The sequence below is a fragment of the Sceloporus occidentalis genome, unplaced genomic scaffold (assembly GCF_023333645.1).
Source record: "Sceloporus occidentalis isolate IW3139 unplaced genomic scaffold, rSceOcc1.0.p SCAF_17, whole genome shotgun sequence".
Lineage (NCBI taxonomy): Eukaryota > Metazoa > Chordata > Lepidosauria > Squamata > Phrynosomatidae > Sceloporus > Sceloporus occidentalis.
Window position 1 is genome coordinate 11,267,353 of NW_028316997.1, and position 23,227 is coordinate 11,290,579.

Here is a 23,227-nt window from a genome sequence, read left to right on the forward strand (position 1 = left end):
GTAACAGCACTAGAGAAACTGCTGGTGCTAGTTAAATGCAAGTTAATGATGTATAGTTATCTGAAATCTACAATTATATGCCGTCATATAACGTCAGAAATTGATGCAAGAGAACATAGTCTGGCTCTTACCTATCTTTATCCGTTAAACAGATATTGCAGAAAGTGGTTCCATCTGAAGGGTGAGAATAGATAGATATGGTAGGACTTGCTAACAATGGGATAGTATAGGTCTAAAATGGAGCACTGTTTCAGAAATATATGCAAAGTTAGTTTGGCTTTCCCTGTAATAATTGGGGCATTGGGGAACATCTGGCACATTTCCAGGTATGACCATATATGTTAAAGATATATCTAGTGATTAATTACATAAATTACATAAATTAAGACAATGTGCTTAAATCCACTTGACATTAAAATATTTTAAAATATATAGTATGTTCATAATTGCAGCATCACAGCAAAAACAGAATATAAAGTTATGGGCAGATGGTATTTAGTCTATACAAGGATCGATGTGCTCATTCTGCAAAAAACTACATATTGTATTAAGAAAAATACCCAATCTATGAATCTTGATTTTGATACAATGTACAATGTGAACAGTCTAGTCTTATGGGCACTCTACTGAAACTGCTGCTTTCAAAGATATCCATTATTAAGGACATGCATATCAGTGATAAACACAGGATTTGATGATGGCGTAAGTATTTTGTTCATCTATATCATGTTGGCTCAAAAATAATTTCTGATACATCAGATGAACTGGTATCTGAATAGCATTTTTAAAGTAGTTGGAATGAAAAAAACAGTGGCTGTTGTAGTGAAGATCATTCAGCCTGATTAAAACCTAGAATTCTGTTCGGAATCTGCCCGCGTTTTCTGTTGCTCTATCTAACATAACTTTATTTAACTTGCTTTACGTTGCAATCTATACTAATTAATTGTTACATTGTCCTGACAGTAGTGACAGAGTTGTGCACTATAATTGCAGACATCATATTTAGCAAATAATTTAACTCCCCATGCTCATGCAATGATTAGCACAGCAGTGTGATGTCTCTAGAAATCTGCAGAGCTTATAACGGACCTTGGTTCCTCATAAGGGGCTAACATTACTTTCTTTGGTGGTATTACAGAAATGATATCTCCAGGATCAGGGGAGGAAGACTCTCTGTCAATTAGATTAGCAACATGCTCGTCTCGATCTTCATATAAAGTGCTAATATGGAGTAATGGGTGTGTGGGATTTCGATTAAAGACAGTCATTGGTTCGGGCTTTAACTGACTAAGAGTTACAGTGGATGTTGCAGCTGTTGAACCTGACATATGATTATGACTGCAGGTTAGGAATGTCCCGGAGACAGATACATCTCTGCAGCTCTCGGATAAAGGGTGATTTTCTTTCTCTGGATCCTTTGTTGGTTTGGAGGTATCTATAAAGGAAACAGTGGCAAAAAATCGACCGTTGAGCTTTGCAATCATACATTAAGTAGAATAAAGTCACTCATCCAGAAACTCAGCTAAGCAATACATTACTTCAAATCTCTGTGTTATGAATTATCCCAAAAAACTGCATGCTTTTTCTTTGTATTTCAGACATGACAGGAAATAGGTAAGTAATGAAATATGTATATACAATTTCCTGATCTACAAAGCAAGAATTATTTCCTTGTTCATTGTAATGAATATGTTTAACATAACAAAAAACACCTAAAGTAGGGTGTTTCATTGTGTTTTAATTAGTTCTAGAGATATCAATCTGATAACAATATCATAAAATCTCTGAAATCAGCATCATGTTTGTGAGCAGTAGCATACCTAACGGGGGGGGGGGGGGGCATCCACCCCGGTTGCTGCTCATCAGGGGTGCCACCACGCCGGCTTAAGGGAGCGGGAGGTCTGTTAATGCAGACCTCCGGTCCTGCTCCTTTGCGATGTGCGCGGCAACTGATGCTATGCGTCGGGATTTGATGTCATATCCCGGCGCACACAACACTGAAGCCACGCCCATCGCGCTCACTGCACCGGAAGGACACAGAAGAAGCGCCAAGAGGAAGAAAGACGAGGAAAAGTGACAGAGGAAAGGTAAGAAAACATTCAGTGAGAGTGGAATAGTAAGTGTGTGAGAGTGTGTTATGCTGTAGTTTATGCTGAATGTTTGTGAATGAATGTTTGTGTGTCTGTGATAGCATGGATGTGTAAGTGTGGGGTGGGATAGCATGACATAGGGAGGCTATAATCACACTCCTATCATGCCCATGTTCCAGCATGTACTGGCTGCCTGGGCATGATAAGAGTGTTATTAGCAATTATATATATATATATATATATATATATATATATATATATATATATATATATATAAAATATTGTTGTTGATTTTCTTTGTCCAATTTTGGTGTGTTGACCACACTTTTATTAAAAGTAACACACCAAAATTCAATAACAATATTAAAATATATATATATATATATATATATATATATGATTGCTAACAGCAATCACACTCCTATCATGCCCAGGCAACCAGTACATGCTAGAACCTGGGCATGATAGAGGTTTGACTGCTGTTAGCAATCACATGCCAAGTCATCTAGTACATACTGGAATCTGGGTATGCCTGGGCATGATAGGATTGTGATTGCTGTTAACAATCGTATATATATTTATATTAACATTGTTATTGAATTTTGTCTAATTTTGGTGTGTTACTGTGGTTTTTTTGTTTTTAAAGGTGGGAGGGTCATTTCTGGTTTCGGCCAAGTGAATGCAGAATTTTCAGTTTCGTTCCAGAATTTTCATTTCGGTGCATCCCTGCTATATGCTAAGCCAGACACTGAAGTGGTAGGCCTACACCACATCAATGTTTGTTTTAGTATATAGTGATAGGGGTTATGCTGCATTATTGTCGATGTCTGGCCCAATGTATAGTGATAGGGATTACGCTGTACCACCGTTAAAGTGTGCCTCAGTATACAGTGATAGGGATTATGCTGTATCACCGTCAATGTGTGCATTGGTATATAGTGATAGGTGTTATGCTGTACCAACGTCAATGTTTGCCTTAGTATATACTGATAGGTGTTATGCTGTACCACCATCAGTGCGTGCTGCAGTATATAATGATAACAGTTATGCTGTACCCCGTCAATGTCTGCCTCAGTATATAACGATAACAGTTATGCTGTAACCCCGTCAATGTCTGCCTTAGTATATAATGATAACAGTTATGCTGTACCCCTGTCAATGTTTGCCTAACAATAGAAGCTAGGCAGTTTCAAAGTGTGTGTGGGTGTGGGTGTGGGTGCCACATACAGGATCCACCCCAGGGGCCAAATAATAGGGACACGCCTGTTTGTAAGACATAGATGATTATAATTTCCATCCAAAAATGTTTTCCCAACAAATGTGAGTGTAAAAAAATTGTCTTTGTATATACAGTTTGTTTTCTACACAAAGATTCAGATTTTCATTTAAATGTCTTTAAGATAAGTAGTTGTTGACTGTTACTGTGATGGCCTTTACATTTATTTTTTCTAATATTTGTCAAATTTATTTCTATGGAAAATTTTCCATAATGCTTTTAGTTGTTAACACTTTAATAAAAAAACAGATATTTGGGCTCCTTCTTCAAGTAATTTTAATTCATACTCGTGTGGAGTAAAATAAAAAGGGAATGGAGAAAGAACACCGGTAACCCTCCACACATAACAGATGGATAACCCTCTTGTGTACATCATTACTAAAACACATCAAAGTGTTTTGATTAAGGAAGCATTGTGATGTGCTATTCATATTATCAGTAATTATGCACTTTCCTGTCTGATGACTATGGGGACATTTTCACAATGTCTTACCTTTCAGATTAGATGACGCATTCATATGTTTCTCTTGATTTAGAAATCCACTTTCATGGCTGTCAGACAAGGCAATGGGAGCAGTATCGATTATTTCTGAATTAGATTTTTTGTTGCCCAGAACATATGGGTGGACATCCAGTGAGAATTGACGACCATGTTTTTTGTCACTGTTGTGGCTAGTGATGGTACTTGTGTCAATTTTTTGAGGCAACATCTGTGAAGAGGATTTGGAAGATGCCTCTAAGAGAGGGGCTATTAAGCTGTCTGTTGCGGTTTTCCGTCTCACTGGTTTAAGCTTTTCAGGTTTGCTGTTTTCAACCTTCATTATGGCCAATTGTTCTTTAAAGGGTTGAGGGAGAGGGTTGCTGCTTGGAATCCACTTCATTTTCTTCCTCGGCCTTTTTATAACAAGCTGTTCATTGACATCTATGTCAGCTGGATCAGCACTGGGGTCTACTGTCTGCATTCCTGAATCACGCATTGTTGGTGTGGCATCATAATTAGACTGGGCCAATGCTGCAAGCAGTTGCCGAACAACATTGTCGTACATCAGGTCACTCTCATTCGTAATAAAATCCAGGCGGTTTAGAGACTTGATGTGGTCACGGTTTTCATTGCAAAACAGAGCAAGAATATTTATATCGCAGAACTGTGATTTTTGCCACTGTTTCTTAGTTTTTATGCCAACTTTGTTTAGCTTGTCAAAAATGAAGTTGGACTTCCGTACAATGAAAAGGTGAATTAAATTGATGAGAATGATTAAGTTCATAAAACTAAGAAGGAAAATATCTACTGCAGCAATAATTCTCTGGAGCTGAACAGATGGCAACTTGCAGTTCATTCTTATGAATAGTTTTGAGTTGCTGGTTTTATGGTGGGGCTCCCCTAGGGCACATGTAAACTCATTCTGTTTTTGGGTTGCATAATAGATGCTTAAATAAGTAATCGGGATAATGCTTAAAAATATAATGAGCAAATGTCGTGCCAAGTACAATTTGGCTAAAAAGTTGCTTCGGCCTCTTCTTTCTAGGTATTTTTCAAAGAGATTCTGTTCAGGGCTTTTTTCTTTCTCTGCATTCTCTATGATCTCCCTCTTCTCTCTTTCCGTGATGCCTGGTCCTTTTGATTGGATTTGTTTTTCAATTTTGGGGGCTCGTCCCTCTGCAGCTCGATGGTAACAGTTGTCGATTTCTTGAAGCAAAAAATTCAGCTCTGAAGTTAGCCTTGTTGAGGCGAGAAACTCCCAACCTAAAGCCGGAATATACATTATCCCTGCAAATGCCAGTAGAGCATAGGGAAGAAACTTATGCTCAAACAATGAAGGCCATTGACTGGTGTTCACTCCTGGTAGGGCATCTTTAAGCTCTGTCCAGCAAAATCCTCTGGCATACAAGGCTTGATCGCGGGTAAAGTTGTCTGGTGTATAGCAATATATAGGCTCCTCTGCATAACAGAGAAAAAAGTCACTGCTGTGGTTTAGCCTACAAATGAAACTCTGAAAAATAAATATATTTAAAATTATAGAATTTTTAAATTGTGGTATATCATAATAAGCATTATGCCCCTACAAAATGTAGTATTTTTGCTGCACATCTTAACTCCAAAACTTAAGGCATATTGCCTAGAAACATTAGTGGCATTCCAAATTACATATCTACAGATAACTATTTAAGGGTTTCATTTTCCCACCATAAAATGTATATGTACATGAAGCGCCTGTTGTAGTATATCCAAATGGCATTCATTTATTTATCACATCACTAATTTTAACTAAGGCTAATTGATGCTTTCACTAACGGCCAAGATGCTGCAGAGATTTCAAAACCTACCTTAGTCAGCTACATACTATGAACTTGGTATGTATTTATCCACACCACAGTGCATGCCATTCCAAAAAGGCACACCCAATCCTAGTGATCACCTTCAGTCCGAGAGATCCAAAGTTGCAGTGCAACTTGGTGTCCATGAGGATGCACAAGATAACAAGGAGTCTAATAGGAACACAGACCTTTAAAGCACACATATGTTGGTATACTACTTATTACCGTACTTACTTATACTACTTATTTCTGTGCATTTGTTTTACCTGTATATCAGAACCTCTGACTTATAATAGTGTCCTATCTTATCACCCCACAGTCTCTGGGTACATTTCTCAGACCTAAAAAGGGAACAGAATATGTCTACAGCAGAAATCAAGCTAATATTTGTTTTTTTTAATCAATGTACCAGGACTTTGATTATCTAAATAGGCCTACATATTAATGACAAGAACAGGCTGTTGAGAAGAAGTATTGGTATTTTTTTAATAAGTTCATACATTTATCTTAATGGGAAGTAGGTGTCGTGAGGAACATATCCATCTCCTATTCAGTGGAGTAGATAAATGACTTCCTTTGCACATTAAAACATGTGTATGATCATCTAATATGAGGGCCATCTCCTGTGGTACCCACCGATGGATGTTTTTGATATTACGGTAAATTTTAAAATGAACACCTCATTGACAGCTGGTTGGTACTTGAACCCTAGTAAGTAGTTGCTTATGATCAATCTGCATCAGTTGTTTTGAAGTAGTATACAAAATGGCTAAATGGATTTTTTCTCTTTTATGTCTTGCTTTATCCCAGTAAAAACTGTCGGCATAAAAAGAAGGATGAATTCCTTTATGTATAATGAAATCTCCTCGAATTAACACTTACTTTTTTAATGTTTTTTCTCATAACATGATGAGCAATGACAAAGAGCGACAATACATCCTGGCTCCTAATAATTTTTGTGCTACACAACAAAAATGGCCATTTACCCAATATCTAATTGTGTCTTTGTACAGATGGTTCAGCATTAAATTTATAATCTGTACATGAAAAAAAAATGTCACAAAGGAATATGTAGCTTCAAACAATAATGCACACAAGAGAAATCTACCATCTGTTAGAAATGCTTCTGGAGGTAAAATAATGTATCTGGCTTGTTAAAATGCTATTTGTGGTAGCTGCACAAGGTAGCTGCAAAGAGCTTCTAACATGTTTAGAAAAACACTTCATTTTAATCATTGTTAATTGCAGAAGCAACACATAATGGGCACTCTAATCAAGATTTCTGTTATGAGTATTGGTTTTAAAAATATAGAATTTTGGTTTTCAAGCAATTACAGTTTTCATGTAATACAATGTGTGACAACTAAATTAGCTTTTTTGGTCAATAAAAGGTTAATGGTTATTTCGTATTTTTTCTCAGGAATTAGATAAAATAATTAAAGCTTTGATAATGAATAATAATTCATCTAGAAACTAAAGTTTGTTTTATAGGCAGCTTTGAATTTGTTTGCAACAAAGTGGTAGCTATGGTGTTGCATTATGGACACATAATAAAAAATACAAGATTAAAAATATAACTAATTACGTGGCTCTGTTATATGAGTCCCTGACCATTTCACCTCTACAGAACTTTTGTGAAATACACAATTTAAATGTAAAATAAATGCAGCTATGTGGCCAGTATTACAAAAGGATTGTGAACAATGACTTAAAGTGGATATTACCAGCCACTTCATTGACCAGTAAACAGATGGGCACATTAAATCAACGCAATTTCCCCGATTCCATCATTCCCAGTTATAAGTGCCATTTCCTGCCCGCAGTCACCATTCTGCCTTCATGTCTTATCTTTCTTCTCTCCCTGTGTAGCCTAGCCATTAATGTCCCTTCTCTTCATCTCTGTTTAGCCTCTCATCCACCAATGACCAATTAGTTAATCCATTCCCCCAATACATTTTTGTATCTTCTTCTAAAAAATAAAATATGCTGGTAGTGAATGACTGTATACGCCTATCTTTAGTGGGGCATTAGAACACCAAGAAGAAACACTTACATGCATACTTATATTTCGTTAAGGGACCTCACCCTTAAGAAAGTACCTTTTTAAATGCAGCTGGCAACTGGGTCTAGTCAAGAACTGGGGAACCACGGCTCTCCATCCATGATTGCACAGCAGCTCCTGTTACCCAAAGCCAGCCATAGCCCTGGTGTGAATATATAGAAAAAAACACTAAAAAATGGGGTTCTGCTCAAAGGCTTTTTGGTTCAGTCAACATTGAGTTTAATAGAATTCGACAGTATAAGGGAACATAGACAGAACTCAGCTTTGAGTATGACGTTTGTACACAGTGACATTTGAGTTGACTCATCCTTTAGTGAACAGACTCCCATGAAGCATACACGTGTTCAGAACACACCTGCTTTGCATTAAATACCCAGGTTAAATTCTGAAATCTTGTTTATATACATGTTCAAATTCTACATTGAAATAAATCTACACTGCTATTGAGAGAATAAAAATACCAACATAAAAAATACATGTACATGACTCTCATGATATAATTACTACAACATAAATAATATATGGCCTATGCAGAGGAAATGGCGTAAGTGTGTGTGTCTGTTATTAAGCATAACCAGTAGGCTCTGTTGAGTGTTTTCCCTCCGTCATTGGTGCATTATTAATAGATTGCTGCATTGTACTGCAGCAGAGCTCCAGTTTGCAAAATACAGCAGAAGCTGAAAGTGCTAAAGATGCCATTTCATGCAGAACATTAATCTGCATGTTTCGATAAGCACCCAAATAATAGACTTTATAAGGTCAGCATCAGCATACACCAATCAGCAATAGCATTATGACCACTGACAGGTGAAGGGAATAACACTGATAATCTGGTTATCATGGCACCTGTCAGTGGGTGGATGTTTTTAGGCAGCAAGAGAACATTTCGTCCTCAAAGTTGATGTGTTAGATGTGGGCAAGCAAAACAATCTGAGTAGCTTTGACAAGGGCCACACTGATGGATAGACGACTGGGTAAGAGCTTCTCCAAAACTGCAGTTCTGGTGGGGTGTTCCGGGTCTGCAGTGGTCAGTACCTATGAAAAGTGGTCCAAGGAAGGAAAAGCGGTGAACTAGGGACAGGGTTGTGGGTGGCCAATGCTCATTGATGCACGTGGAGGGGGGGCAAAGGCTGGCCCGTGTGGTCAAATCCAACAGATGAGCTACTGTAGCTCAAATTGCTGAAAAACTTAATGCTGGCTCTGATAGAAAGGTAAAAGAAAAAATGTCGGTGCGCTAAGCTAGTCTCAGGCTCAAATAATACAAATGTATAATATGAGGCCTACCAAACAGTGTGAGCATGCTGCATTTGTATTATTTGAGCCTGAGACTAGCTTAGCGCACCGACATTTTTTCTTTTCCCTGTTTGCACATATTTGAGGTTGTTGGCTCCTCATTAGTCTGGTTGCAGCTTGCTGTCCAGGGGTTAAATGGGAGGAGGTTTAATTGCACCTCCCCCAACACATTAATTTGGTTTTGGTAGCAGTATAAACTGCTTTGTGTGCCCACTATGTAGGAGGTGAGAGTAGGTTCTCACCCTATTGAGAGTGTGCCTTGACGTGGCGGGTGAGCTCAATTATGCTTTGGCCAATTCATATAACCAAAACCTCTCATTTATATTATGTTTATATATTTGTTGCCAACTTTATTAGGGTGAGAAGCGCAGACAGTATTTTGTTTTCTGATAGAAAGGTATCAGAACACACAGTACATCACAGTTTGTTGCTTATGGAGCTGTGTAGCCGCAGACCAATCAGGATGCCCTTGCTGACCATTGTCCACTTCTGAAAGCACCTACAATGGGCACGTGAGCATAAGAACTGGACCATGAATCAATGGAAGAAGGTGGCCTGGTCTTATGAATCATGTTTTCTTTAACATCAAGTGGATGGCTGGGTGCATGTGTGGGGCTTACCTGGAGAACACATGGCACCAGGATGCATCCATTGTTTCCCCTACCTCGCAAATTACAGGACTTACAGGATCTGCTGCTAATGTCTTGGTGCCATGCGCCGATGGGTCAGGACTGTTCTGGTGGCAAAAGGGGGACCTACTCAATATTAGGCAGGTGGTCACAATGTTATGGCTAATGGATGTATAGGGATAAGTAAACTGCAACTCTACAGCTCTGCTATAAGACTTGTATACCAAAAGAGTGACATTCTTTGTTACATGCCTCCATGATGTCACCTTGTCCTGTTCAGTGGTCAATGCCACAAACTAGGTTTCAAGCACTAACCAATTTCTGCACTAGTATGCAAATAACACTGTATTGTGCTTGCCCTAACACAATCAAGGGGTGGAGTGGTTGTATGCCCTTTTCTATGTTTCCATGTGCTCAATATGCATATTTTTGAAAAAAGTTTCAAGTTTCCATTTTTCAAATGATTAGTGTATAATTATTTAAAAAATGCAAGATATGCAGCTTGCCAGCAGGTGGATCACACTGAACCAATTGGATTACCCAATACCAAGGGCCAAGCTTGGTAACAGAAAAAGTAAAAGTAATAGTAGTAAGATAAACAAGACCCTTGTCAAAACCTGGACTTAAAAAAAAAAAAAAATACATTAGCTTTGCTAATTATAATTATTCATGTTTGGTGGGTACTAAAGCTTCTGCAGGTATTTCTTACCATGATACCTACCTGCCGAACAAAACAACTTTCAAGAAATACGATGTTGCAAAATTTGTGTTTTGTGACACAGTTTAACACTTTCTTTACTGACAGTGTATTTGGCCCAAAACCCTAAGACTTTTTCATCATTTTTATGCAATGTGTACCCACACAAATTATACACTGTTTTTTCTAGGATATGTAGTTTTCTTTTGATACCATTTTAGATGTATAGTGCAACGATTGGCATGAATAATACATTAAAATAATATAAATATTTGATAATGGCCCCCAAACCAGTTCACTTGGCCAAAATACCACAAAATATATTAATGTAAGTGTCTTGATTTTGAAAAACCCCAACATGCATAGGTTTTCTTTTCTTTTTTTTAAGTTATGGGGCACAAAATGGAACATGCCCATTCTCTTTTGCTAACTTGACATTTTCAAGTCCAGCAGCTGCTTTTTCACCAATGTAATTGTAGAGAAACCCATCAAAGTGTATTCAGCTGCATCTCCAGATTACAGAAATACTCCACATGCATAGGTTTTTTTTAAAATATTTTTTTAAATCTATAGGGCATACTACATGACACATTCATTTCATTGCAGAACAGCACACAAATTAAGCAACACAGAAAATAAAGGCTTAAATGATAATACACTATGTAAACACAGTTTAGATGGATAAATGGGGCATCATCTTCATTGAGATCGCGAAGCATCCATTCCTAAAGGACGTCTCGCTTGAGAGGCACAACTTCCAACATGGGGGAGCATGAATAATTATGCTTTTGCTACAATGTTTATTATACTTTTCTAAAGCTGCTGGTTGGTCTCTGGCCGATCAGCAGCACTTACAATGGATGAATGGAGTGTCACATTCATTGAGAATGCAAGGCATTCATAAAAGACCACTCATTGCAGTCCCTTTGCCAGATGATCATAGCGTCTTTAGCACGTGGATTGGTCAGTATTATATTTTTGCATAACACCAGACCCATAGCTTCATAATCAGTGCCCATAATTACTGATTGCAGGTCCATGTGTAAAAATTGTAAATCTTCCAATCTGTGCTTATTATGACAATTTTTTTTACAATAATATTTTCAAAGACAATAAAGAAAATCCATATGTATATTGAGACATATTCAGACTTGAGACCTGATATCAGGTATGTTCATATCATCTGATAGATCATTTAATGCTGTAGTTTCAAAGAGATTATGCAATATTAGAATCTTTTAAAACAAATGGTGAAATCCATTGAAATACACTTTACTTTCCTAAACTAATACTTCTTCATAATCTTTACTTTTGTAAAATACTGAAATATTCACTTCCAATAGGTGGTAGGTTTAATCGGAACAACCCTGCTTAACAAGTGTGTGCAAAACAAAGGCATCCAATGGATTTGACCTTGAACTAGTTATGTTATCTCAGCATAACTAACAAAAATACGTCATAATTGCAAGGATACACATTAAAATATAGCTTGTAGCATGCTAGGCATTTCATTATTTACCTAAATAAATTTATTAGAACTGCATGCCTTACAATATAATACCAAAACATTCCCCCCACTTAAAGTGGTTGCGCAGCCTATAATTGGGTTTAGCATCCAGATCCCCCGCAGCACTGCAGGGGACTTGGATCCTCCTTTCCGGCAAAAGCGGACGTCTGTGCGATGCAGACAACCCCGCTTCTGCTGGCGGATCCACCCACCCTCCTCACTGAACGGGGCTGTCACCTGCTGGCCAGCTGACTCAATTCTATTTCAGATCAATGGGGACGGCTTCTTAAAATGCCACCCCTCTCGATTCAAAATAGAAGTGAGTCTGTCGGTGCCGCTCAATAACTTTCGTGGGCGGCACCAGCGCTGCTCAATGACCTTTGTGGGTGGAGCCGCCGGCAGCAGCAGCGAATGTTTGACAGCGGGAATCCAACAGAGTGCATATCGGGGTCTTCGGTCAGGTAAGTTGAAGTAACTGGGGGCATGCTTGGCAGTGGGAGGCTGGGACAAAGATGGCTATGGGAGACTGGGGGCAAAGGCAAACGCTGTCCCCAATTTCCTATAGGCATCTTTGTCACTAAAAAGCTTCCCATAGTCCCATGTTTAGTGACAAAGATGCCTATAGGAAACTGGGGGCAAAAGTAAATTCTGTCCCCAGTTTCCCATAGCCATCTTTGTCACTAAACATGAGACTATGGGAAGCTATTTAGTGACAAAGATGCCTATAGGAAACTGGGGACAGAGTTAATTCATGTGATTAATTAATGGTAATTTAAAGTATGCACTGGTGTTTTTTGGAGGTTTTCGTGAGATTTTTTTAATGTGACAAATGCAATTGATAAAACATCAAAGGAGGCATCATAGATTTGTAAAAAAAAATACTTTTTGGAAAAAAGGTGAAAACGGCATATACCAATTTGAGTCAAATAGTTTCTTGCAGTTTTCACCTTGTTTTAAAGAAGTAGATTTACAAAAATGTTTAGTGGCTCTTTGTTTTATTAATAGCATTTGTCACAAACAATTCACAATCAATTATCTAAAAAGCACCAGTGCATACTTTTTCCAGACTTCTATTGAACACTTTGATTAACTGCTTTTTTTTTGCTAAACAGCTTGAAATTGTTCAAAGTGCATTGTTTACAGTAGATTTTACTTATTTATGTGTGACTGTCTGAGTCTCTGTGTGCGAGAGACTGCCTGAGTCTCTGTGTGCGTGTGTGAGAGACTGCCTGAGTCTCTGTGTGTGTGAGAGAGGGACTGTGTGTGTGTGAGAGACTGCCTGTGTGTGAGAGAGAGACTGTGTGTGTGTGAGACTGCCTGAGTCTGTGTGTGTGTGTGTGAGACTGCCTGAGTCTGTGTGTGTGTGAGACTGCCTGAGTCTGTGTGTATGTGAGAGAGAGACTACCTGTGTGAGTGTACGAGAGACTGCCTGTGTCTCTGTGTGAGAGAGACTGCCTGTGTCTCTGTGTGAGAGAGACTGCCTGTGTCTCTGTGTGTGTGAGAGAGATTGCCTGAGTCTCTGTGTGTGTGAGAGAGACTGCCTGAGTCTGTGTGTGTGTGAGAGAAACTGCGTGAGTCTGTGTGTGTGAGAGAGAGACTGCCTGAGTCTGTGTGTATGTGAGAGAGACTACCTGAGTCTGTGTGAGAGAGACTACCTGAGTCTGTGTGTATGTGAGATAGACTACCTGTGTGAGTGTACCAGAGACTGCCTGTGTCTCTGTGTGTGTGAGAGAGACTGCTTGAGTCTCTGTGTGTGTGAGAGAGACTGCCTGTGTGTGTGTGTGAGAGAGAGACTGCCTGAGTCTCTGTGTGTGTGTGAGAGAGACTGCCTGTGTGTGTGTGTGTGAGAGAGACTGCCTGAGTCTCTGTGTGTGTGTGAGAGAGACTGCCTGAGTCTGTCTGAGTCTGTGTGTGTGTGTGAGAGAGACTGCCTGAGTCTGTGTGTGAGACTGCCTGAGTGTGTATGTGAGAGAGACTGCCTGAGTCTGTTTGTGTGTGTGAGAGAGAGAGAGAGACTGCCTGAGTCTGTGTGTGTGTGTGTGTGTGAGACTGCCTGAGTCTGTGTGTGTGAGAGAGAGAGACTGCCTGAGTCTGTGTGTGTGTGTGTGAGAGAGAGAGAGACTGCCTGAGTCTGTGTGTGTGTGTGTGAGAGACTGCCTGAGTGTGTGTGAGGTTTTTATTTTTTAGTATGAAATCTCGGAAGTGGTTACTAAAAAAAATTAAATCCTACCACTGGATAAAACTCATTATTATCCCAGTACTCCTCTCCCTTGATTATATATATATATATATATATATATATATATATATATATACACACACATATATACACCAAACAGAAACAATATGCAAGCCTACTTCAAGTTTGTCCTATTCTAAGAGTATGAGGGCTTGGAGATTTAGTGCCTGTGGTTCTGGTTTCATTTTGAAAGGCTTATATAACTAAAACACATTGCTTGTTTCATTTTTCTGGGTACCAGATGCTGCGTGTGTTGTAGAAACAGCATTATATAATCACAAATACAATCTAATATAAATCTGCAGTGAACACTCAGGACATTGACTACTGTGTTTGCTCGATTATAAGACGACCCTGATTATAAGACGACCCCCCAAAACCTGAATATTAATTTATGGGAAAAAAGAAAAAGCCTGAATATAGGAAAAAAGTTTTACCAGTAAATGTTAATTCATGTAAACTATGTGAACAATTTTTTTTACTGAAAGCTATGATTGAGAAAAATATTTTTTTTTATTTCCTTTTTTTTTCAACCTGCCCCCCCAGTTATGCACATCTGCCCCCTGGCTTGCCACTCTGCCCCAGAAATGCCTTATAAACCCTATATGCCACTGTGCCCCATGATATGCCTTTTAACCCTCTAAATGCCACTGTGCCCCATGATATGCCTGTTGACCCCCTATGTGCCACTCTGCCTCCAGAATCGCCTTATACCCCTATATGCCACTCTGGCATTTAGGGGGTTAAAAGGCATATTATGGGGCAGAGTGGCATATAGGGAGGTATAAGGCATTTCACGAGGCAGAGTGGCATTAAGGGGGTTAAAAGGCATTTCACAGAGCACTCTGCCTCCAGAAATGCCTTATGCCCCCCATTTAACACTCCCTCCCCCTCCTCCAAACTTACCGGAGCTTCTGAGTCCCCGGTGTGTAGTCCGGGCAGCGTGTAGAGCTCTACGCGATTCGCGTAGACAACTTCTGCTGCAGCCGGGAGGAGGTGCGGTTAGTAGCGGGGGTTGTCTGCGTCCATCGCTCAGACCTTCCCCGGCTGTCAGAGATCACGGGAAACTCTGCCCGGACTAAGCACCGGGGACTCAGAAGTACCGGTAAGTTTGGGGGGGGCTAGAGACAGGAGGATCCAGGTCCCCTGCATCGCTGCGGGGGATCTGGATCTTAGTCTCATAGTCAGACCTAGTTGAGGTCTGATTATAAGACGACCCCGATTATAAAACGAGGAGTATTTTTCAGAGCATTTGCTCTGGAAAAACCTTGTCTTATAATCGAGCAAATACGGTATTTGAAAGGCAGCTGTGAAACTTCGCTCTGTCCAAAGTGCAAACGGACTTAGATGCAATGTGTAAGAACACATTGTTAGAATACTCCTTTTTATAGGGTAAACCATATTCATTGTGATGGACCAAGTTAGATCTTCCAACTGGGTTGGCCCTTTAACACATGTGAACTCCTTGGCTAGTTAATATACCAATTGTATATTGTGCTTTCTAAAGACAAGTTGGGAAATAATTTCATAAAATTGTTTTGGAAGAGCCAGCAAAATTAGTTTTTTGTTGTTTTTTTTTCTTTTGAGAAATAGATGTTAATAATAGACATCTCTCATTTCTGGCAGTTAAATTGAAATAGATATCCATGACAGTGATTTAATTTATCAGATTCATATTGGAAAATGAATGTATGTATGAATCTAATCTAATTTGACATATTCAAGATGCTATATGGGTCACAGATACTTCAGATGTGGATCATATTGTGTACTGTACCTAGAGGATAGCACCTTATTGTTGAGGCCTCTGAAGGCCAAAACATTCTGGGGTGATTAGTTCCTTCTAGATTGCAATTGGTTCTAACTGGTATTTAATTCTCATTACTAACACAAGGAAGCAAAATTTGAGACACTTGCGAGCCAGAACTCAGCATAGGACAAGCTATGAGACACAACCTCTATGTACTTTTCCTGGGCTTATACAGACAGTATTATGCATGCTCAATCACATGCTGTGTATTGCGGCAGGAAATGTAAATTCTCATGGGCCTCATTTCAGCGATTCAATGGAAGATGTGGCAGTGGCTTTGAGGAGCTTTGCTGGAGCATTATTAAATGCATCACTATAAGACTAGTCAGTATAGAATCATTGTCATCTTTTTATTATGAGCAGGGAATGTTTTCTGCCAAACTACTATTTGTGCACCTGGCAACTGTCACAGATTGCTAGGAAAGGCCCCTGTTTGACTTCACGTGCAAGGATCATACTGTCTAGGTTTTAATTTCAGTACTTATTTTGAAGATTATTAGAGAATTAGATGTAGTAGGACATTTACTAGTATGATTTATATTACAAAATACCTATTCACCAATGGATTTTCATTTACATAACAGTGATTTAAAGACCAGCCCAGATGGAATTCTAATTAGAACTTTTTTTTGGACTATTTGTCAGAGTATCATCAGATGCATTAATCTACATAACAAAGTGCTTGGTAACCAGAGGCTATAGACCAGCATCAAGCAGTTCAGCTATAGAAGTCCAAAGTCCATTGCGGTCATGATCCAATGCGAGCAAAATACACCAGAGGCCTCTACTCCTACATTGAGGTATTTTTGGTATATTGCCACTGGCTTAAATTTCATGTTAGAACTATAAATCACATAATTATTGAGGAGCTGCAACTGTACATATACTAATACATACATTATGAAACCAGGCAACACTCACCTGCAAAGTTCTTTGTGAAAACCAAGGTTACGAGGAGTATGGGAATGAGTACAGTGCCAATGATAACCACGCGATCAAAGGGTAGCTCCAGCTTAAGCTGAACCATAAGAGCTGCCAGAGACCCTATTTTATCATCCTGCTGCCCAGGAAGGATCAGTTCCTTCAGTTTTTCTCCAGCCAACAAAGCAGTAGCCATATCGGGGTGGTTATCAATAATATGTTGCATAAGCGTTTGAGATTCCTGTTGGGCACTCCTCTCCCCTGCTTTTATGTGTTGTATTATCAGAGATTAATGGAGTAGAAGCAGATTGCTCCTGACAGAAGTCAAGCTTGCAGAGGCTGGGACACAGGACCAAAACATGTAAAAAATAAAACAAGGACATAAGTCAAATCAAACACAGCAATGCCATTCCCACCCTGGGTAACAGTGACCTTGATCAACCCTGCTAATTCAATGCAGGGACAGGTATGCATGCATTCAAGGTACAAAGAGAATACTTCAAATGAAATATCCCATGTACAGTTAAATAATCTTATTTTAAGACATGCAAAACATTTACATTTGTGAAATGGTAAAGGTATAGTAACAAAAATAGACATCAAAAGAAACATCTGCAGTAAACTGCATCCCTACACAACAAGAAATACAACCAGTATATTAGCTGCAAGCAGATGTGTGTGTGTATATATATATTTACCTGGTGTGTGTTCCCTGAGTTCCAAAAAGGTGATGGATAAGACAGCTGCCATCTACAGATTTCAGGCAGCTTGAAAACTTACATTTCATGTCATAGCCAGCCAGAAAATCTTTAAATCAGGATGAATGAAGCGAGATTGTCATTCGACGGGAAACCTAGCTGGAATGTTCTATGAGTACCGGTCTGCAACCTCACAATAAAAACACAGAGGACACAGTGTCTGTTAAATTATTGGAAGCAAGAGAGAATTCAGTCGCGATCCTTACGATTAGAAGAAAAAAATACATCAGTAACTGCAGGCTCCAGAAAGGAGGCGGGTTCTATGACTGTGGTTTAGCTTTGCAAGCTGTAATGGTTCATGCAATGATCTGTGCTCAGTATAACTCTTCCTCATAGAGACAGGATCAGATAGGCTATTCCATTCACATTGTGCCTGGTTATTTTAGTGAACGCCTTATGTTAACTGCAAATTGTGCAGTGGGGGGTGTATTATAAAGAAAAAAACCCTGCTATGCCCTAGCTTGAGTAATTTTGAGTCTACTACATTACTATATAATAAATCTGATTTTAAGACTGTCTGAGGTCAATGTACATATCAATTCAATTTTAAAATAAGTGATGATAGTTAGACTTGGGTGCCGACCAACTCTTCGTGTACATTCTTTGTGTTCGTTTTTTGTAGAAGGGGTTAATACGGGGTTAATGCGATACGCACTAGGCAGCTGCTTTGGCGCCAGGATTTTAAAGATCCATACGAGCAACTCTATTGGTCGCCGGCAGGAGCCTCCTCTGCTATCAACCAATGAAAGGCAAGTACACTTAATTGGTTGATGGCAGACAAGCCCTCTGCTGGCGACCAATAGAGTCGCTTGTACGGACCTTTAACTCTTGGAGCGGGGAGACCATGGTCAAGTTCCGCCGTAAGAAATTAAAGGCCCCTGCAGGCTACCAATAGAGTCGCTTGCACGGCCCTTTAACTCCTGACGGGGAACTTGGCCTATCTCCCCGCTACAAGAGTTACAGGTCTTTAACTCCTGACGGCGAACCTACAGCTTTCTGCTCCCGTTATCTACGCAGCATCGCAAGGGTTAACGGGAGCAGAAATCCGTAGGTTCGCCGTCAGGAGTTAAAGGGATGTGCGGGCGACTCTATTGGTCGCCTGCAGGGGCTCTTCTGGCATCAACCAATTGGATCTGTAACTCTTGGAGCGGGGAGACAGGCCAAGCCCCTGCAGGCGACCAGTAGAGTTGTTCGCACAGCCCTTTAACTTCTGACAGCGAACCTACAGATTTCCGCTCCTCTTAACCCCTGCAATGGGGTAGGCTAGATGGGGAAGGGACCAGGGTGATTAGTAAACGAAGATTCTTCGTGTTGTGTGTCTTCGTATACGTTTTGCCACCGCCATGTTCGGTATTCAGGCTGAACAACAAAAACGCACCCTTCGCGTTCATTTTCATGTTCGCCCGAATACAAATGCACAAGTCTAATGATAATCATATGGTATTCTTAATAGCAGGTTACACATAATACCGTTACTGATTTGTCCCAGGCTGGTCCAAAACACACAGGGCCAGTCCAAATTAGGCAGGGGTTACATGCCAGTAACTTTACTTCCACCAGTTATACTTTCCACAATTTTATTCCATATGACATCTACAGCATAACCAAGTATAAACAGGCATATACAGACATGTAAAGTAAAGTAAGTACTGAACTAACACACCACTGAATGAACAATCATACACAGAAACAAAACACAATACATAGAGGTAACCAGTAACCATGGCGAAAAGCAATAACGAGTTCCAGGGGTGCAAAAAGAGCAAGTGTTGAGATGGGGTGGTAGACAGCGGAGGCTGCCCAGAGGGGGGCAATTGCTCCCAGGCCAGTCAGAAAGTCTTCACAAAGGGCCCTTCGACATCAGACTGGTCCTTTGTAGACAACTTTAGAACAGCCCTGGGAGACAGGAACGTATCATGACGTTACATGACCCAGTGGTTAAATAAAGGCTGCTTGCATGATTTGTGAGTGCCAGAAAGAAAGCTGCGGATGAGGGAAGGGACTTACTCTGCAAGTGTGCAGTATGTATAAGTGTGTGTGTTAGCATGAATGTGTATGTGTGAGCATGGATGGGTTTGTATGAGTATAGATGTGTATGTGGAAGTGTTTGTGAGTTACCATGAATGTACAAGTGTGTGTTATTGAGTATGTGTAAGTGCATGTTAGTGTATGTATGCCTGTATATGTTTGTGTTAATGTGAAATTGGGCAGTGTCTGTAACCTAGGCACTAGTTCACAGGTTACAGTTAATTATCGGATAGATTATAGACCTGCAGTATTCACAGCCACATAATAACAGGCAGTTTAGCCCTTATTAGGGACATAATCTATTTAATCAAGGACTGCAGAGTCTGGATTTCCTTGGTGAGTATTCTCCTGTATAGGTTTCACTAAAGGGAGATGTTCTGCATTACTTTGACCTAATGTACAGAGGCATTGACAGCCTGGTATTGGTTATCAAGAATATACCCTTCTTTTACCTAGAAGTTATAATGTTTGTAAGGAAACATTAACTGGTGTCTTGGTTTACGTCACATCAGTTGGCATGGGATTATGCAAACAGTCATTCTTTAGTGCAATAGCTCTAATGGATGACCCTATAAAAGTGCTCCAATTACTCCAGTCCTCGTTGCTTGGTTATACCAGCTCCCCAGTAGTAGTGCCTTGTTCATCCCACTGTCCCCCTTTGCCCATCTTCAGCTCATTATTCATTTTGTTTGTGCTTGCCTACGGAATGTCTCTTGGCCACGTTATCTGCAGCCAGCCTTGACCAGGGCCTGCGTAACATTACCAAATCTGTTGCTGCCTGCCCTTGACCTTTTAGACCATCTAACTATCCTTTTGCCTATTGCCCTAGTGCCATGCTCTGATTTCCTGTCCTAAGACAGGGTCAACATTCTATAGAAGAATATGTAACAGAATTTTTCAGCATTGATACATATATGGCCTGGAATGAACCGACTCTGTTATACCAATTTTTATCTGGACTATTCTGAATTATTGAAAGATGAACTTGCCAGGGTAGGGGTCCCAAATGCCTGTTCTGCCTGCTCCTCGACCTTTGATCTGCATCAAAAAAGGCCAGATGAGGTCAAGCAGGACACACGATCAGAGACTCCACTGAACACCCACCAGTGTCCAAAAGTAAGGCTCCTGTGTCCCATCAAACTGTGTTTCCTGGTGGTTTGGCCTCTCATTTGATTATACCTGTCTCTTTACAGTGGGGCCATGAGAAGAACTGTTTTTATGCCATCATAGACTCTGGAGCTAGCTGTTGTTTTCTGGATGCCACAATGGTAAAGAACTACAACATACCATTACAGATAAAGAAACAAACTTTGATAATTCAACGTGTCGATAAGAGACCAATTCAATCTAGACCTGTCACCTTAGAAAGTTTCGCTAATGCTTGTCTGTGATGAAAAACATACTGAAAAAATAACCTTTGACTTAGTCCTGTCTCCCTTATTTTTACTTATATTAGGACTCTCTTCTTTACATAAGCCCAATCCTCAAGTCAACTGGTCCACAAGTTCAGTGTCCTTTCAATCCCAAAAGTGCCATATCATCTGTTTTTTTAAAAACTAACATTAATGAGCACCCTTCCTCATCCAATACCCTCCATCCAAGAGACTTTGCAAAACTACCTGAAATATGTAATCCCTTTGTTTTACTTTTCAGCAAAAGGGAGTCAACACCCTTCCTCTTCATCAACCATGTGATTGTCCCATTGATTTACTGGTGCTGCAGTTCCATTTGGGCGCATACTGTATACTGGTCAGCCAACCCAGCCATCCACCTCTCTCGCTGTTGCCAGTATTTTCTTTATATGAAAGAATGATGGGGGCTTGCTACCCTATGTGTACTACAGATTACTTAAGAAAGTAACTGTTAAAAACTGGTAGACATAACGTCTATACACTTATACCAGAGCTGATGAATGATTTGAAAGGTGCAGGTAACTATTCGTAATTGGACTTGCATGACGCTTACAATCTAGTATGTGTTTGAAGGCGAGATGAGTGGAAAACAGCATTTTGTTCTTGTTATGGACATTATGAATATACTGTCACGCCATATGGTCTTTCCAATGTTCCATCTACATTTCAACATTTTTAAACAATATCTCCTGAGACATGTTGGATATATTAGTTGTAATCTACTTAGATTATATCTTCATCTATTCTCCCTCCTTGGAAAAACACAGACACCATATGAAACTCGTTCTCACCAAATTATGTGACCATCATCTTTATGCAAAGATTGAAATGTGTGTTTTAGAAACAACCTTGGTTTTATATTTCAGATACAGATTGTTCCCCGGCAACATCCAAATAGATCCTAAGAAGGTGGACGCCAGTCTCCAAAGGCCTGTTCCGACTACAGTAAAAAAAAGATTCAACAATTCCCGGGTTTTCCAACAATGTTTCTTCAAAATAGCACAATTGCTAACAGCCCTTACTGATACATCTCTTTCTTTCCAGTGCACTCCAGAAGCCCAACAAGTGTTCGCTATATTAAAACAATGCTTTACAACAGCTCCTGTCCTAGTTATCCCTGATTCACAATACCAATTTATCCTAGAGGTCGATGTCTTTAAGACTGCAGCAGGAGCTGTCCTATCACAAAAGTAGAAAAAAAGATGCCTTAGAAGACCATAAACTTCTAGCCATCAAGATAGCCTTGGAAGTGTGGCATCACCTTCTGGGGGGCATTGGACACCCGATCACCTTTTATGCCGACCATAATCGACTTGGAATATCTCAAGTCCGCCTAATGTTTATGTCCCATTCAAGCACAATGGACTCTATTCCTTATACAATTTCAGTTACATGTTGCCTATTGTCAAGGGTCCAAAAAACGTAAAACGGCAGTTGCTCTTCAACCCAGGGTCCTAAATCATCTACATGACTTTACCACAGCTGGTCATGGGGACATCAAAAAGACCCTAGATCTTGTTAGCCACCCTTTTTGGTGGCCCAATCGTTGCCATGTGCAGGCATGTGACATTATTGCCCATAATAAGACCTTACATCAGAGACTAACGGGCTCCTTCAGCCTCTGCCCATACCATCTCGTTCTTGATATTGAGGATATCAATGTAAACTTCATTGTAAGAATACCAGGTGGCCCAGACTCATGAAAATAGCACATTTAATTCCTTGCTCAGGAGTACCAACTGCAGATGAGACTGCTCAGTTATTTGTCAAAGACATTTTTCCAACTCCATATTATACCGATAGAGGGTGCAGTTCACATCGCAATTCTGGAAGACGTTTTGACAAGGCTTGAGGATTCAACATTCTCTGTCTTCTGCTTTCTGTCCACAAACAAAATGCACAAACCAAACCTTAGAACAGTATCTCAGATTTTATATTTCAAATTTACAAGATGACTGCTTTCTGCACTCACTATGGATATCATTCCACCACTGTCACTGGCCTTCAAATTAATTGCCGTGTTCCTTCCACTACTAAATGATTACGACTATTATTTACACTACTACAGAACACCACTACAGAACTTTCTTGCATGCCCAATCTGCATACAAGAAATCGGCTGATACAGTCCTTTCCTGCTTCGGTGATCCACCTTAATTGATTGTACTGACAACTGAAGGTAGCTAAAT

The 23,227-nt window shown here is 39.8% G+C and overlaps 1 protein-coding gene across 1 annotated transcript; it reads right to left on the reverse strand.

The window, feature by feature from the left end:
- Positions 1-1,061: 1,061 nt before the first annotated feature.
- On the reverse strand, positions 1,062-17,066 carry LOC149302848 (pannexin-2-like). Its single transcript, XM_089482175.1, has 3 exons — positions 16,841-17,066; positions 3,860-5,305; positions 1,062-1,435 (listed from the first exon to the last, which is right to left on the reverse strand). Exons 1-3 carry the CDS (start codon positions 17,064-17,066, stop codon positions 1,062-1,064), a joined length of 2,046 nt encoding a protein of 681 aa, XP_089338301.1.
- Between the last annotated feature and the right edge of the window lie 6,161 nt (positions 17,067-23,227).